The sequence below is a fragment of the Myxocyprinus asiaticus genome, chromosome 1 (assembly GCF_019703515.2).
Source record: "Myxocyprinus asiaticus isolate MX2 ecotype Aquarium Trade chromosome 1, UBuf_Myxa_2, whole genome shotgun sequence".
NCBI lineage: Eukaryota > Metazoa > Chordata > Actinopteri > Cypriniformes > Catostomidae > Myxocyprinus > Myxocyprinus asiaticus.
This window is the reverse complement of record NC_059344.1, coordinates 40,293,927-40,312,570: the sequence shown is the minus strand read 5'-3', so window position 1 is coordinate 40,312,570 and position 18,644 is coordinate 40,293,927. Positions and strand designations below refer to the sequence as shown.

At 37.9% G+C, this 18,644-nt stretch overlaps 1 protein-coding gene across 3 annotated transcripts in view; it reads left to right on the top strand.

The window, feature by feature from the left end:
• arl8 (ADP-ribosylation factor-like 8) overlaps positions 1-10,896 on the top strand; it is a 21,597-nt gene extending 10,701 nt beyond the window's left edge. For 2 of the 3 annotated variants that reach the window (XM_051695696.1, XM_051695631.1), the window contains exons 2-6: positions 4,296-4,356; positions 4,468-4,615; positions 5,349-5,432; positions 5,766-5,917; positions 6,922-10,896. In XM_051695696.1, the coding sequence (XP_051551656.1) occupies positions 4,296-4,356; positions 4,468-4,615; positions 5,349-5,432; positions 5,766-5,917; positions 6,922-6,970 (494 nt within the window). In that variant the 3' untranslated portion in view covers positions 6,971-10,896. Of the gene's footprint in view, positions 1-4,295; positions 4,357-4,467; positions 4,616-5,348; positions 5,433-5,765; positions 6,800-6,921 lie in introns of all 3 variants that reach the window. The other variant, XR_007896946.1, reaches the window with a different exon arrangement.
• Positions 10,897-18,644: the final 7,748 nt, after the last annotated feature.

Genomic DNA, 18,644 nt, shown 5'->3' with positions numbered 1-18,644 from the left:
AGGCACACGATAGCAAATTAGCAATGCTAACGTTAGCAGCCGTGGCAATGAACGAGCAATTGTTATTATAGTTCAAAAGGGCAAAGAGTCAAAGTTATCTTATGCAAGATACAAAAAAGCTTCAAAGATGATTCTAAACAAGTCGCGTTTGTCATCAGTCACCATGAGTACTTTTGAAGCTGAAATAATGAGTGGATTAGCTATGCAGTTTCAATCAGTGAGAGAGGAATCACAGAAAACCTGGATGTATTTGACCAACTTTCTTGGCAAGGAGGATGGATTATATGCGTCACAGCCAGGCACAGGGGAGAAGGTTACTAACGTTACATTAGGTAAGACACAAAATGTTGTTTTCACAACTTGTATATTAACTTGTTAATAGCAATCAGCTGTGAAATCGGTGTTGACTGGGTCCGTGTCTCCTTTTTGACCTGTGAAGGTGTCTAGTGCAAATGTTTTTACAGTTATTTTTATTTTTTGTTTTCCATTTGTATTAATGCATATTGTACATTTAAAAAAAAAAAAAATCCCAAAAGAAAAGCATGGTTTGTTGAAGTTCTTATTTTGAAACCGTTCTTGGTAACGTTTGTGAATAAAACAAAATATAAGATTCATACATGTCAAACGTGTTTTTTTTTAACATGCATTTTAATATACATTGGGTATCCTATCAGAATTGGCTTTCTACCGCCGCGATCACCGCGTGAATGAGTCATTAGAATATCAACAGGCCAGAGCTGAACGCCTCGGAGCTCTTTCTCCCATCGTAATGACCATTAAGTTGAAGGTGGTAAGGGCAAGTTAAGCTTGTTTTGCCAACTGCCATAAAAGAGAAGAAAAAGAGGAGTAAGAAAAAGAAACAAGAAGAACAAACACTGATTTGCTGGAAGGACCCAGCCATGGAGACCATGATAAACACTATCCTGCAACATTCGGCGTTTCAAGAGGACACCCACGCATCGGGACTCAATTGTTTCCATTTATCCATTCACATTTCATTAGAGAGAATTACCATTTATAAGTCCTTTTATACAGACGTTATGAGCGAGCTTCATATAGGCTGCATATTCAAACAACTTCCAAAAACTGCAAAGACTCTAAACCTGTGCTTTCTTTTAATGTGCTGATGGACTAGCCCATATTAACAACATGGAAAACTTAACAGCTATGTGCATTTCTTACATTTCTTTACTCATTGATTTTGGTGCAGATCAGATATATGTTATCCATTGTGCTTATGGGAATGTACGAAGGCAGAAGACAACACTATTTGCTCCTGGATTGTTCTAACAACACCTGCCCCTGACTGCCTGTCTACAGCTGAAGTGAGGAGAGCACTAACTAGAGTCAATCCACGCAAGGCTGCTGGACCAGACAACGTACCTGGTCGTGTGCTCAAGGAATGTGCTGACCAGCTAGTGAATGTCCTAACCGAGATGACTAAGCTATCATTCCTGTCTGCTTCAAAACCACCACCACCATCATTCCGGTTCCGAAGAAGTCAAGTGTATCATGCCTCAATGACTACCGGCCCGTAGCACTCACACCGATCATCATGAAGTGCTTTGAGAAAGTAGTCATGAACCACATCAAGTCCTCATTGCCCCCCTACCTCCGACCCTCTCCAATTTGAATATTGCCCCAACCGCTCAACTAACAATTCCATATCCATCGCCCTTCATCTGGCCTCAATACACCTGGAACAGAAAAACAGTCATGTCAGAATGCTGTTCATACACTTAAGCTCAGCATTCAATACGATCATCCTTCAGAACCTTACAGAGACACTGAGCACACTCGACATCAGCACCTCTCTCTGTAACTGTTCTGGACTTCCTGACTGGGAGACCTCAGGTATTCCGGATAGGCAGCAACCAGTGCAGCACCATCACACTGAGCACTGGAGCCCCTCAAGGCTGTGTGATCAGCCCACTGCTGTTTACCCTGCTGACCCACAACTGTACTACTAAACATGGCACAAACCACATCACAAAATTCGCAGATGATACCACGGTAGTGGGGCTCATCAGCAATGATGACGAATCACCATACGGAGACAAGGTGAAGTGTCTAGTGGTTTGGTGTGAGAACAACAATCTGTTTTTGAATGTTGAAAAAACAAAGGAGATAATCATTGACTTCAGGAAATCACATGCCCACTACCCCCACCTCCCATCAATTGGTCCCCTGTGGAGAGAGTAAGGAGTACCAAGTTTCTGGGTCTGCACATAACAGACAAATGACTTGGTCCCTCAGCACCTCTTCACTCTCTATGGTGACTGAAGAAGGCAACCCCCCCCCATCCTTACCATGTTCTACAGAGGAACCATTGAGAGCATTCTAACAACATGCATCACTGCCTGGTTTGGAAACTGCAATACTTCAGACTGCAAGGCTCTGCAATGCATTGTGAAAACAGCAGAAAAAATCATCGGACTCTCACTCCCATCCATATACCAGACATTTTCCAAAAACACTGTCTGCACAAGGCCCACAGCATCATAGTGGACTCTTTGACCTGCTGCCAGCTCAAGAGATACCGTAGCATACATGCCAAAACAAAGACTCTGCAACAGCTTATTCCCTCAGGCTGTCAGGCTCCTCAACACCCTAACAACCTCCTACCACCTCCAGGACAAGAAGTTTCAGTGTATATTGTCAAGAGAGTATGGATAGTGTTTACAGTACAGTTTGTCTACATTGTGTGTATATATGTACATGTACTTATGTACATATAGATTTATATTGGTCATAGTTTGTTTCTTAGGCTTTTGTTTATTGTTTATTATGTTTGTGAGTGTCCCTTGTTTTGTCTGTAATTGTGCACTTTAGACCTGGAAATTTCGTTCCACTGTATACTTGTATATTGGCTGGAATGACATGATACGAGCTCAGCTTTGCTTCACTTTCATCCTTATAAACTCTGTGTAAAGCATAATAATAATAAAAGATAGATGTCATGAATAAATAGACGATAAAATAAATATATATTTCAATCATAATACAATCATAAAAGCCACGCTTGTAAAATTTCCATTAAAAATGAATTAAAAGGTGTTGCGAATAAACGTTGTCACATGACACTATCGTTCATTTTCGTTGAAGAAATTCAAACGTACAGTGTTATGAAAGAAATTACATTAAAGAAATAAAAATAAAGGAGTGTATTTTAAACCTTTTAACAACACATATATTTAAAAGATTGTTTGCCTTTCATGGTAATTATGAATGAAAGACATTACAAACATTAGACACACAAACATTGAGTGCTCGTCATCTAACGACTTGAGAGACTTCAGAAGACATGACAATGTTTCCAGTAAGGGAACATGGTGAGCAATGATGCTCCCTGATTTTTAGGGTGCATTGTGGGATTTTTAGGGAGCGAATATTTTAGTCCACTGGAAGGATTTTGTGATTGAGACAGACCTTAAAATGGCTGACTCACTGATCAGTGCCCTGAATACTGAACTAGGGAGCTGATTGAGACGCGCCCAATGTTCTGATGAAGCACTGTTATCTCCTTTTTTGTTGTACTGTTCCACCTTTGTTGATTTGCATAATTACTTGTAGCTGGTAGCCAACTAGTGATGGGAACTGTGCGAATGCTTGAACCTGCAGTAGTTTTCTTTCACAATGCATGTGAACTGTTCTAAAAGCACTAAAAACACGAGCCCATGAGCCCTGCATATGCACCTGTCATATGGAGTTCATAGATGTTAAATCTTATCTTTTGGCATTCCTATATATTCACATCTTGCTTCCCATATATGCACATCTTGCAGTGTTTAAAGACTCCATGAAACCAAAATTGGAGTTTTGTGGCTTTTAGTCCATGTCTTTTAGCTTTGAGATCATGAATACAATGGTGCTCTCAAAAAAATTGAATAAATTACATTTATGCAGATCTAGGCATTTAAAATGTACAGTCTTTTTCCTCAATAAAATGTTCTTTAGAATAAGAATGTCTCTTCCTAATGTCTACTTCTGACTAGAAATAGGAAGTAGCATATAATGTTCATGGCTAAGATGTGAAATAAAGCTGTGGGCTATTTAAAAAAAAGAGGAGCCCTTTGATTTGTATCGCCCCAACTTCCTGTTTCAACAGGAAATACGACAACACAGGAACTGTGCTCATCAAGCCTTCAAGGGACCTTTAAGTCTTTGCTCCTTTTTTTGTGACTTCTATTTTGTATTATGTTGATGTGTATGTCCTTGAATAATTTCTTTGATCATTCCCAGATAGAAGTAATGTTTTTTTTTTTTTTTTTTTTTTTTTTTTTTTGCTGTGACAGAGCACAAGGTGATTATTGTGGGGCTGGACAATGCTGGGAAGACCACTATACTTTATCAATTGTGAGTATAATGACTGCTTTATTACTGCCCACTGCTGTCACATTATTTTAATGTTAATGAAAGCCACCGTCACTACCGTTTTGTTTTATCTGAACCTGTTTTCTTGTACAGTTTAATGAATGAGGTGGTGCACACTTCTCCTACGATTGGCAGTAATGTTGAGGAAATAGTGGTAAAGAAAACTCACTTCCTAATGTGGGATATTGGTGGTCAGGAAAGTCTCCGCTCCTCTTGGAACACATACTACTCCAACACTGAGGTAATGCTTTAATAAACTATGCTGCTTGAGGCTGAACCTGTTAAAACCGTTATAATGTTTGATTGTATTAAAATAATTCAAAAAGTATTGTTCCTTTGTAAAAACAAAAAAAAGAAAATGCAAGATTAATTGTTCTTCCCACACTTCTTAATTCAGTATAGATGGGACCTTGACAAAGAGGCACTTTCAGTGGGTCAAAATAGGTGAAATAGCGTTAAAAGGTCCTGTGAGTGTTTGTGCAGTGCAATAGAATGTCCTCTATAGCTGTGTAGTTAAAAGATTATTTTGGTACCAGGAAGACATTGCCAAATTAATTGTAACTTTAAAGATAGCATGTTGATATCTGAGTGACAGCTGTGTGTTCACTGTACTGTGAACAATGGTTTGGACAACAGTAGTGCACAGTGGTAATTCTGCCAGACCCTACCAGTTGGTGTCCAATTCAGAGTTCAAAGTTCAGGGTTACACAAAGAGGCCCGTTTGAATGGCCAGACCCCTGCCTTTCATTCAGAAAGTGTGCGTATGAGATATGTGATGGGGCCCTGCTGTCAAGCTCTATTCAGGAGCAGGACAATCTGCTCTGCACATTCACTTTAGGGACTATAGATGCATGATTTCTGCCATGGTCATGCACACCAAGCAACTCAGTGGCCTTTCCAAACTTAAACCACCTCTGAATGCAAGCTGTGACATCTGATGATAATGCTTTGCATGTGTGTGTTTTCTCTGGTAGTTCATCATACTGGTAGTGGACAGTACTGACCGAGAGAGACTAGCCATTTCTAAAGAAGAGCTCTACAAAATGCTTGCCCATGAGGTAATCCTTTAACCTTTATTGACATGACACACATACAGCTCTCACAACACTTAAAAAGGATAGTTCACCCAAAAATGCTGTTTTTAATCAGCTTCATAGTATTCCTTCCTTCTTTCCTTCCTTCCTTCCTTCTGTATAACACAAACAGATGTTATGCAGAATGTTAGGTTCAGTCATCATTCACTTTCATTGCATCTAATCATTTCAATGAAAGTAAATGGTGACTGTGGCTAATATTGTGCCTGACATCTCCTTTTGTGTTCTGCAGAGGAAAGAAAGTCATACAGGTTTTGTCAGTTTTCAGCAGTTTTTGTTCTCTCCTCATACTATCAGGACTTGCGCAAAGCTGCAGTGTTGATCTTTGCTAATAAGCAAGACATGAAGGGTTGTATGTCTGCAGCAGAGATTTCCAAATACCTGACCCTCAGCTCCATCAAGGATCATCCCTGGCACATTCAGTCCTGCTGTGCGCTCACTGGAGAAGGGTAAGATTGTTGCTCCGTATACAAGGTTAATGATGCTGTCCTGATGCTATAGCTGTCACAGATGCTATATTATGATTAGTAAAGCTGGGTATCGATACAAATTTCCTGATTCATTAGATTCTAATTCACTAGCTCTCATTACGATGTTGATTACATTTTATTTGATTCTGACTAGTTTGGATATATTTCAGCCATAATGTTGAATGACAGCAGCTTGACGATTCACAATGCCAATTTCAATAACAAATACTTGCTATTCGAACACACATTTTTTCTAGTTTAAGTAATTATTCAAGATAAGTAAACAGTCTACTAGGCTGCATTTACATTTTAAGCTGTTTGTTCACTTTAATGTTTAAACATGATTGACTGTGTTTATATTAATACCTCATCAAGACGGGCATTTTATTTATTTTTTTTTCATCCCAATTTGGAATGCCCAATGCGCTCTGAGTCCTCGTGGTGGTGTAGTGACTCGCCTCAATCCGGGTGGCGGAGGACGAATCTCAGTTTCCTCCGTGTCTGAGGCCGTCAATCCGCGCATCTTATCACGTGGCTTGTTGAACACGTTACTGCGGAGACATAGCGCATGTGGAGGCTTCATGCTATTCTCCGCAGCATCCACGCACAACTCGCCACGTGCCCCACTGACAGTGAGAACCACACATTATACTCTACCCTCCCTAGCAACTGGGCCAATTTGGTTGCTTAGGAGACCTGGCTGGAGTCACTCAGCATGCCCTGGATTCGAACTCGCAACTCCAGGGGTGGTAAGACGGGCATTTTCAAAGAATTTTGAAGCGTATTTTACCGTGTAGGCACATTTCTGCAAGCTCACAAAAAGCAAAACAGTGCACAAGGACCAGAAAGAGTAAATAAAAGGTGATCATTAAGATTTTAATTTTTCACAAACTCAAAAGTGAGGTTCTTATAAGAATTCACTAAATGAGCAACACTACAGTTCTTAACCTATAGTCCAACATCTCTTTGTTGTGTCGTTTCAGGCTGTGTCAGGGTTTAGAGTGGATGACCTCAAGGGCTGGACTCAGATAGCCACCAGTTCTCTTTGGGCTGATAAATGGTTCCCGCCATCCCTGGTGGAATTGCAGGCTCATCCCATTGGCTGCTGATGTTTTTATTTTTTATCTCTTGATCAAAACTGACACTATGCAGCTGAACTTTCTGGACACCTACCTCAGCTGGGATTTTTGGGTTAATTGAATCTGGTTTGACAAACTCTTTGATCAATACTATTTCAGGAGCAACTGGATTTCTTACTGGGTGCATAAGAGGAGAAATTCAAAGACTCAAGTATATCACTACAGAAAGGCACTACGGTGTCAGTGTGACATTGTGAGGAGGAAATGTTTGTGTGTTTTTAACACTGGCAGTGGGCAGAAGTTCTCTGGATGGGTATATTAAGCTAATCTTGTTGTATGTTTTCCTTTAAATTCAATGGGGAAGACATGATTTAATTGGTTATGTTCTCCTAAATGGTTGCTTCCATGTTACTATTTCACATGGGGAAAACTTTAGGCCATTTGTTGTCATTTGTATGTTTTCAGTTAACCTGTTTTGGTATCAAGTGTTTAAGTGCCATTGGTACCCACCAACACCACTACATGTCATGAAAACATCTAAACATATCACTTAGTACATATTACCTCCGTCATGCGGTATATTAAAGGGTGCTGTTACTATTTGAAAGGATACTATTACAGCTTGAAACATCATTTATGTGTGATGCGATTTAAAGAATGGTGTTCTTTGTGCTTACTTCTGTAAGATAAGGCAGTGTGGCCACTTGTCTGTCATGCGTGTTGTTGTTTTTTCTGTTTTTGATGAAATGGCACATGCTAGATTGCAGCAATGTATGATAACATATTGAATTGTTTGATAGAGATGTGTGGGTGATGTTGAGTATGTGAGATTGCATCTGAAATTGTTACTCGCTGCTTTTAAAAGTCACATGGCCCATCACTGCAGATGAAATAGCATGTTTTTGTCTGTGTGAGTGTGTGTGTGTGTGTGTGTGTGTGTGTGTGTCATTTTAAATAACCATGCTCCTCGCTGGATTGGAGTTTTATTGTAAAGATCATTCAGTTACCGTGCGGAAGTAATGTTAAAGATTAACTCGATGAAGCCACCAGTATTATAATTTTAGACATATTTTGTTCTTTTTTTCTTACACCCCTCCCACCCTTTTTGGTGCAAATAATATTTCACTACAGATGATCTGTCTGATGTCTTTACAGGTCAACCAGCTTTAACATGTTATATGTGCTTATGAGAGTGTCTGTTGCTGTATGAGTGGTTGCCATTTTATTCAGACCTTTTCAGGTCCTGGACATTTTTTTAAATTAATTAATTAATTGGTTGATTTGGTATCCTCTTTGATGTTTCCGTATGAGCACTAGTGCTGATATAATTTCTCGTGGTGATTTTGCCAAAATGCTTTTATGGTCTTTGCTGAAAACTGTGCTTTGTGTTTGGATTGATTTTCCATTCTCTCCATGCGCTTGTCCTTTAGTAAGGGGAATTCTTGCAAGAACTGAATACAGTGACTACAAATTGGTGCTCTCACTGACATTTCTCTCACAACAGATGAATCTCTTTGCATAATTATTATTGTCTGCTGATCTAGGCAGATCAATTCCATGGATCGGTCTCTCTCTCTCTACATATATTTATGTTGTGGGTTTTTGGGGCATCACCCATTACCTTCCTGTTGTGGGTGGCTATTCAGTTTTCATATAATAATTATAATAAAATTTCACATGGAGGCTTTTCAGATTGGAAAAGGAATTGGAGGAAACGACCCCTGAAATGAATTTTGGCTTCTGTGACCATTAGCAAAAAGAAAGGGAAAAAAAGGCATTGTTGGGCATATTTATGTAAACTCTAACCTGAGATCAAGCCAGTTCGTGTTTGCTTTTTACTGTCTAAAGCAGTATGCATATCCCAATGTACACCATTAAAAACCACAATTACAAAGTATTTCTACAACATGTTGAACAGAGAGTACAAATGTGTCTTAGCAGAATGGGAATAATGTGTTGCTGCAAAAGGGTTCAAATAAATGTAATCTTCAGCATCATTGCTGAAGTTCAAGGTCAAACCATTTGGTTCTCAGATGTGCCATTTATAAATGAGCAGATGAAATCTGTAGCAAATTTCCTAATTCTTATAGTTTTATAATAAATGCTTTTATTTTGAAATCTGAAATATTTATTGTTGCATTATTTGTTGGTCAATGTTTTTCTGTTAAGCGCACCTGTTTAGAAGTAGACCTCAAAATTCATTCAAAAGTTATTGTTAGAATGATGTTCATAAAATGCAGCTTGATCCATATAAATGGACTTTCTAAGTTCATGTATGTTGTGCTTTTGTGAGTTTAATTAAGCATATTCTTCTACTTTCAGGTTATCATGAAAAAAAAACTGGTTGCTTTCCCAATGTCTACAATATGACTCATTATTTCAAAACAGCATGCAATTTTATGACCAACATTTCATTAAATGAAAATACATTTGGGATTTTTATGGATCAAATGGATGGGAAATTAGCCATGTTGAGAGTTAAACAGCTCACCAGATGAATTGAACCTTTCGGTGACGTCTCCTCTCCATCTGCCTCCCTCAGACCCCTGCTATGCCACCACTGACAAATGCCTACAGTAAATAGAAACACAACTATATTTAGAAATGCTCATGGTAATCTGACTCTGAACACTGGGAAACAGGATTCATTGATAGTCGATATAACCTTTCATTGTGTTATCAGTGTATACACATTAAAGTGATTACAGAAAGGCAATTTTGCAATTGTTAAGTTACAATTAGAACAGTGTAAATAAAAACAAATGTTAAGAAATCTTAATGTCATTTTGGAGTCAGATCTTAGTTTCAGTAGTCGCATCAAAGCAATAACTAAATCAGCCTACTATCATCTAAAAAAATTAATCCAGAATTAGATGTTTTGTATCTAGTGAAGACTTAGAGAAACTTGTTCATACATTCATCACAAGTAGGATAGACTACTGCAATGGACTCCTAACCGGCCTTCACAAAAAGACCATTAGACACCTGCAGCTCATTCAGAATGCCGCTGCCAGGATTCTCACCCGAACCAAAAAATTGGAGCATATTACTCCAGTCCTCAGGTCTTTACACTGGCTTCCAGTTACATTTAGAATAGATTTTAAAGAACTATTACTCGTTTTTAAATCACTCAATAGCCTAGGACCTAAATACATTTCAGATATGCTTGTTGAATATAAACCTAACAGACCTCTCAGATCATTAGGACCAAGTCAGTTAGACATACAGAGGGTTCGCTCAAAACAAAGTGAGACAGCGTTTAGCTACTATGCCACCCGCAGCTGGAACCAGCTTCCAGAAGAGGTTAGATTTGCGCCAAACAGTAGCCACATTTAAATCCAGACTGAAAACACTTCTGTTTAGCTGTGCATTTATTGACTGAGCACTGTGCTGCACTTATTGATTTCACTGAATCATTTTGCTTTTGTCTTTTCATTTTAGTTATTCTATTTAATTATTTTTATTTTATATAACTTTTTCTCAATGTGTTTACAATTTTTGGTTATCCTCTGTTTAATCAGGGAAGGTTAACAACAGTTACGTGTGGTGTTAACAACTTAGTTATCCTCTGCTGTGCCAGGGAAGGTGAACAAAAATTAAAGTGTGTATCAGCAATTTTTGGATATCCTCTGTTGAATCGGGGAAGGTTAACAGCAGTTACGGATGGTGTTAACAATTTAATATTATTTTTCTTCTTATTCATTTGAATCATTTGACATTTTTTCAAATTTATTTTATTATTCTTATTTCATGTTCTTAATTTTTTTTCTTTTTTTTTATGTATCTTGTATTTTCTTTAAAATGTATATGTAAAGCACTTTGAATTGTCATTGTGTATGAAATGTGCTATATAAATAAACTCGCCTTGCCTAAAAGACACTGGGATTAACCCTCCTAATATCTTTGGGGTCAATTTGACCCCATTCAATGAAAAACTTTTTTTTTTTTTTTTTTTTTTTTGCTTCTTATTAAATGACTTATCCTAATTTAAAGGGGACAACTGGGTAAAAATAAAATTAACATCATGATAGGTTTTCAATGTCCTTTAAACATTTTGTAGCATCAGCGTTCTTTGGGGTCAATTTGACCCCAGGCTATTTTAACATCTGTATAAAACATATAAGAAATATAAACATTTTTCATACATTTGTTTTGGTTGTTTTGGATGATATTGAGGTCACTATAACATGCAATTTTATAATCTTCAAAAAATTTCCCTCTGCTTTATGGCCCTAACATAACATAACCATACCTGTAGTATTGCGAGAACCACTGACAGTTCACACGACATGGGGGAGGGGAAAGCATATTTCCAGTGAGAACTTTGATATTTCCCGCGCTATGGGGGAGGGGGAAACATAATTCTTGCCAGGACATTGATAGTTCACCCAATATAGGGGAGGAGCAAGCATATAAAAGCTTGCACAGCAGCCTTCTAAACCATTTCTCTTGGTGCACTGTGGGCTCTGTGTCTCTCTCAGTTGAAAATGACCTTTAAGCAAAGGTTTTCTGTCAATGAGGTTTTGTCACAGTTCTTTGACAGTGAAAGTGACATAGAGGAGAATGTGTCAGAGACAGAGTTTAATGTTGACGAGGACCCTGATTATGAGGCATCCTCCTCTGATGAGAATGAGACTCTTAGTGTTGACCCTCCTGTTGTCTCTCAACCACCAGCAGGCACATTACCTTCCAAAAATGGAAAGTTATTATGGTCCCTCTCCCCACTTGAATGACAGGGTAGACTTAGCACTGCTAATGTCATCAAAATTGTTCCAGGCCCCACCAGATATGCTGTCAACCATTTCCAAGACATAAAATCAGCATTTGAGCTCTTTGTACTACCATCAGTTGAAAAGGATATACTTGAGATGACAAATTTAGAGGGGAGGTGCGTGTATGGGGACAGTTGGAAAGACTTGGATGTGACCCACTTGCAATCCTACACTGGGATGCTCATTTTGGCAGGAGTGTGCAAGTCAAAAGGAGAAACAACAGCAAGCCTTTGGAATGCTGACACTGGAAGGGCAATATTTCCAGCCACCATGTCTCTAAAGACATTCCATTTTTCTCCCGTGTCATATGCTTTGATGACAGAGAAACAAGGCAAGGCCAACGAGAGCGTAACAAACTTGCAGCAATACGGGATGTATGGGACAAGTGGGTCCAGTGATTACCCTTTCTTTACAATCCAGGCCCCCATGTCACTGTGGATGAATGTCTGGTTGCATTTCGTGGGCGCTGTCTCTTCAGACAATACATACCAAACAAACCGGCCAAATACGGTATCAAAATATGGCCAGCATGTGATGCACAGTCCAGCTATGCCTGGAATATGCAGGTGTACACTGGTAAATCCCCTGGGGAAACACCTGAATAAAATCAGGGCATGAGGCTGGTACTAGACATGGCTGAAAGACTGAATGGTCATGACATTCCATGAGATAATTTTTTTTCACATTGTACGCGCTGGGTGAGGAACTGCTGAAAAGGAAGGTTACCATGTTGGGGACAGTGAGAAAAAAACAAGCCAGAGCTTCCCTCTGAGCTGCTTACGATGAAGAACAGGAAGGTAACATCTTCAATAACATAAAGTACCTGACACATAAACTTGGGTAAAAATCACATTCTGGAGGTGTGCATTTTGCATTTTGCATTTGCAAAGTGCATTTGCGTGTTTTAGACGCCAGGGGGAGACATCATTCCATGTGTCACTGAAGCGCAAGCGTTTTCCCCCTTTTCCAACAATCCTCCCTTCCTCTTTCATCCTTTCTAAATGATCTAACTTCACGGATCAATTTAAAACAGAAAAATTGTGTGTGTCTTTGATGCATGTGCATGTTGACATTTGTTTGACTGTCATTAAATGCCCTTAATCAGGCAGGTTTTTTTCTTTGCACTTTGATAAAAAAAATAAAATAAAAAAAAAATAACAATTGCAAGTGCAATATTAATGTTCAATAAAACGTAAAAAACTGCATTAATAGCTATAGGTAGGCTATTAGCTATAGTAAATATATAGTAAATGGAAGTACATGTTTATTAAACTCAACACGCCCTGGATTTGAACTCGCGACTCCAAGGGTTGTAGTCAGCTACCCAGGCCCCTGGCTTCTTTTTTTTTCTTTTTTTTCGCAGGCGGAAAAGAAATACTCAAACTAACAGACCAATTTTTGTCTGAAACGTAAGTTATGAGATATTAATTACTTGTTTGTTTAACTGTTGTGCAACCCCAGTCGTGTTTAAACTGAGGTCCTGACTCTCTGTGGTCGTTAAAAATCCCAGGACACTTATTGTAAAAGAGTAGGGGTGTAACCCCGGTGTCCTGGCCAAATTCCCCCCATTGGCCCTTCTCAATCATGGCCTCCTAATAATCCCCATACATGAATTGGCTCTATCACTCTATTCTCTCCTCTCCACCAATAGCTGGTGTGTGGTGAGAGTTCTGGCGCCCTATGGCTGCTGTCGCATCATCCAGGTGGATGCTGCACACTGGTGGTGGTTGAGGAGAGTCCCCTGTTCACAATGTATAGCGCTTTGAATGTAGTGTCAGAAAAGCGCTATATAAATGTAACATTCATTCATTCATTCATTCATTCAAAAGCTTGTGCTGAGGATGATTGTGTCAATCATTCTATTAAAGCAGGTACTGTACGTCCTGTCACTCAGTGCAATGTTCTGATAGGCCAGTTCCAGTCATATTCTTGGTGCTTTCATCAAGGTGTGTATAATCATCACATTTTCCCGACTGTATGATTTATATGGTATAGATAATGCACACTTGGCTTACTATGTAATGGCATGCTATTAGGATCCAATGGAAAGCTATTTTTTATACTGACGGTTTGGTCACAAGAGACAGGGTGTTTGGGAAACATGCACATCTAGACACAAGTCACCAGTACTGTTAATGATTAAAATGTCATTAATTTAAAGTGAAACAGAAGAAGAAACTCTAAATCAAAGTTTGACCTCAGAGTTTGGGTCGGAGTATTTTTTTTCACCCAAAGTTCACCCATTTCTCACCCTCATGATATCCCAGGTGTGTATGACTTACTTTCTTCAGCAGAACACATTTAAAGAAAAATAGAAGAATATCTTATCTCAGTAGGTCCTTAAAATGCAAGTGAATGGAGATTTCTCTTTTTAAGCTCCAAAAATCACAGACAGTCAGCATAACATCATCCATATGACTCCAGTGGTTAAATTAATGTCTTCTAAAGTGATACGATCGCTTTAGGTGTGAAAAAGATCAATATTTAAGTACTTTTTAACTATAAATCATCGTTTCTGGTCAGCAGCAGTGTGCTCGTGTGGTAACGTTCACGCGAGAACTGATGCACATGCGATACGTGGAAGAACAGCACTGTTTACAACTGAGTAGGAGGAATGCTGTATAGAATAGAGATGTGCACGGATAGTTGACGTTTGGTTAACCCCTCGACACGCTACTATTCAAATACCAAAATCACTATTCGGTTATTCTACATGTGCAATTGAGGTCTTCACTCTGGTGACAAACTGTGACAAACTGTTGGGTTTGGGTCAGTTTTTCAAGTATAGGGCGAGCGCTGACTTCTCACTTCTTATTATCTCAAAAATTTTGATAATATTTAAGTGTCAATTCTCAAAATTAAGTAGACATCAGTGTTTACCTTTTTTATTTTGATAAAATTTCTTTGAACTTTGTATGAATGAATGAGTTTTTTAAACAGATGAAAAATTCTCTTGTCATATTTCAGTTTTCTTTCCAGCTTGTAATATCTGTTTTAATATTTGTGCTTTTGAGCATTGCTCATTTGCATTTATTTTATTTTATTTGCAATCGTGTTCAAATTCTGTATAGTTGATGCACTACGTAACATGCCCAGCTCTTTTTTAATCAACAGTAAGATAATGGGTTAGAATCAATATGAATGTATAAGGAAGGTGTATAATGTAGGTTCTGTGATTTGTCACAATTTTTTTGCACCATTTTTAGTCACATATTTGCCATTTTATATCCTGTAATGTGATACATTTTAAAAGTACAAATACGTAGTATCTCAATAAATGAAGTCAGAAAAACTACATGCAGAATACTAATAGATGGATCCATTATTTAGATGGAGTATAACATGGGGGGGGGGGCATCCACACAGACCCAAAAAAATTCCAAATGAATTTTGCTAGACAGATGATCATCACTTGTGATGGTGAATTTATGATGTGAGCATTTCATGGGGCTGTAGGAGTAATTTGAAATTGAAATTGGAAAATGAATGACCTTGGCTGAGTTGATCATCTAGTTGTTTGATTGGGGAACATATAGTACCTTTGCCTTGAGCTCTAAGGTGAGAACAGTGATGAATGGGTCAAACTTATCAGGTGGGGTAGCAGAGACCAGGAGCAATACAGGAGACCGAAGAGTGATGGCTTATATCAAACATTCAATCAATTGTTCTATTATTCTTTCCTCAGAGGGAACAAATAGGGTGTAGGCCTAAAAACTGAAATGTCAATGGAGTGACAGTCATAGGACTTCCTAACAAGTTATCTACACAGGATTTACAATAGAAGCATATGGAAAAACCTGACGTAGTCAACTTGAGGTTGTATTCTTCTTGTCCACATGGACATTGTTTTAGCTAATTTATTTGGACAATTTTGCAGAGAACAAACAGTTATAGTCTTAAAGGCAAAGCTCACTCATAAATGAAAATTATGTCATAATTCACTCACCCTCATGTTGTTCCAAACCCATATGACTTTTCTTATTTTCTTCTGTGGAACACAATAGGAGATGTTAGGCAGAATGACAGTCACCATTCACATTCATTGTATGGAAAAGAAGATATAATGAAAGTAAATGGTGACTGAGGCTGTCAGACACTAAGAAAGTTATACAAGTTTGGAAGAACATGAGTGTGAGTAAATGACAGAATTTTCCTTTCTGGGTGAATTATCCCTTTAACATTTATTCCAAAAGAACTGATCTGTGCCACCAATTCCTAATATTAAATTGTGACCAATTTTGTTTTGTAGTCAGCAGGAATGTAGAGAGGAGGGTTGGAGACAGTCTGTGCTGCAGAAAGCTGTGGGCTTATAGGGATTGAGAATAATGAAATGTGTGGATGTCCTGCTGAATCAGAAATGAATAGAAGGAGCAGCAAGGGGAGGCTAATAGTTTTGCTCTGACAGGTAACATACAGGCCATAAAATTACTGTATATTCATGTCAAAAAGCCACAGGGCAAAAGAATGAAGCTTCTAGAGTCTGTGACTACAGGGAAACCTTTAGTTAGTCCGAGATTGGTAAGAGATGAATACAGGAGTCAGTCAGAGTACGGTATCTTTACATTGTGAGGGAGAAGTTGCAGTCAGAGCTACAAAGTCATTAACCTAGAAGGGCGGTTTATTCACATTCATTAAGGTTAAAAGTCCAGTGTGCTGAAATAAATCAAATTTAATGGGCTATATTCAGTATTATTTCATCAGTTAATATGTGGAACAATTTTAAAGGATGATGAACAACTCTCCTTGATATTGTTGAAGGATTACTTAAACAAAAAAATGAAAATTCTGTCATCATTTATTCACCCTTATGTTGTTTCAAGATCAGTGAATAATGATTCTCATGCAAAGCTGTGGAATGGCTTCAGAAGACTTGAAATATAGCACACAAGTCTACTGACCCCTTTTATGATGATTTCAAGGTGTTTCTATGTCATTTTTGCAGCTTGAAAAAAGCTTTAAAGTCCCCATTTATTGTAATTGCAAGGAAAAGAGCAACCAGCACATTATTCAGAATTTCTCCTTTTGTGTTCTGTGGAGGAAATAAAGTCATACGTGTTTTAAATGACATGAGGGTGCATAAATGATTACAGAATTATAATTTTTGGTGAACTATTCCTTTTATGCAGTAAATATACAATATCAAAAACATGCCACAGACCATTTTAGGTATAGTTTAATAAGAGCATACAACCACTAATGTATGTTAATGCTGGAAAGCTTATTTAAACATGGATCGATAAGCTTAATACACTAGTCTAGACAACATTAATGATCAATAAACCCACAAATCACAGTGACAGGATGTGTCATCCCATGACACAAGATTTGTCCATCATTTGGAATATTAAGGATATGTGATGAGCAGTTTTGTGAATTTTTTGCTGCAGAAAAAATAGAATTTATGGAAATGTAAATTTACTCTATTTAAATATACAAAGTGTATGTGTACACTTGTGCAGTGTATATATAGGCTACTCAGTCCTCATACATACAAGGGTTACAGTAAATGAAAGCTGAATTTTAAATTAAACAATGCCAGAGAACTGCAAGTCAAGCAGCCTTTTTCAACTCTAAGTGCTATGTATATCAAAAAAGTAATTCCTTGAGCTTAAACTGTACTTATTTTTATTTTTATTTATTTATTCATCCCCTTTTTCTCCCATTTTGGAATGCCCAATTCCCACTACTTAGTAGGTCCTCGTGGTAAATTTCTGGCCACCATTCACTTGCATTGTGAGGACCTACAGAGCTGAAACATTCTTCTAAAAATCTTCATTTGCATTCTGCAGAAGAAAGAAAGTCATACACATCTGGGATGAGTAAATTATGAGAGAGGTTTCCTTTCTGGGTGAACTATCTTTTTCAATCATTGCAAAGTAATGACATTTTAAATGACAAGTTATTTAGTTTAATTATTCACCTAAATCTTGCATAGTTATAATGAAATATGGGGATTTTGAGGTGGAGCTGAAATTGTTTTTGATTTTGACTACGATTACTTAAATGATGCATGAATTATCATATAGAGCTGTTTGATGCAACTGTAAATCTAAAATGAAAACAAAGGTGAAAACAAAGACAGTTTTTATCAATAATGCAAACAATAAAAGCTTTTTTGCTCCAGTTTTAAATCTCTTGTTTATTTTTAGTCCCTATCTTCATGTTCTTTTGTGCTTGAAGGTTATTCGGATATTATTATTATGGCCAGCACAGATTTTCTGCTAGCAAACCCTGTAAATGATAATGTATTTTATAGTCATTGAGTCATGAAGAATGAAACTATAGCTGAATGAACATTTGTTAAGCCGGTACAGGACAGAGGGTGGAACAAATGACACCTAATGCAGGACTGATTAATGCACCACCTTATTTTTCATTCAATCCTGTTTCATCATACTGAAAACAGACAAAGCTATGTAATGACAAATTTCTAATAATACTTGTTTAAATTTTTGTACATTTCTTATCTCAAATGCGTTAATAAACTTAAAGTTGCACATTGATAGGCTCACCAGTCTTAAGATAACATATTACATTTTACTGTCGTTTTATCTCTAGCCAATTACAAGGAGTTTGACTTTAGTCTCACGCACACTTTGACATTAGATATACACACCAATGCATAATGAAAGAAAATAGGCCTATTGGGTAACAGTCATAAAGCCATTTGGACAATGGTTGGGCTGAGCAGATGGATTTCTGTGAGGTACGATTGTTCCTAGCACAAAGTCAAAGTTCCACATAGATACTCTCTGGATTTCAAGGACTTAGGCTTTCTGGATATTGTGCCGTGAGTGTGTCTGTCTGTGCTTTGGTTTATGTGTATATCTGAATGAGCTACTGTCTGAGAGCTCA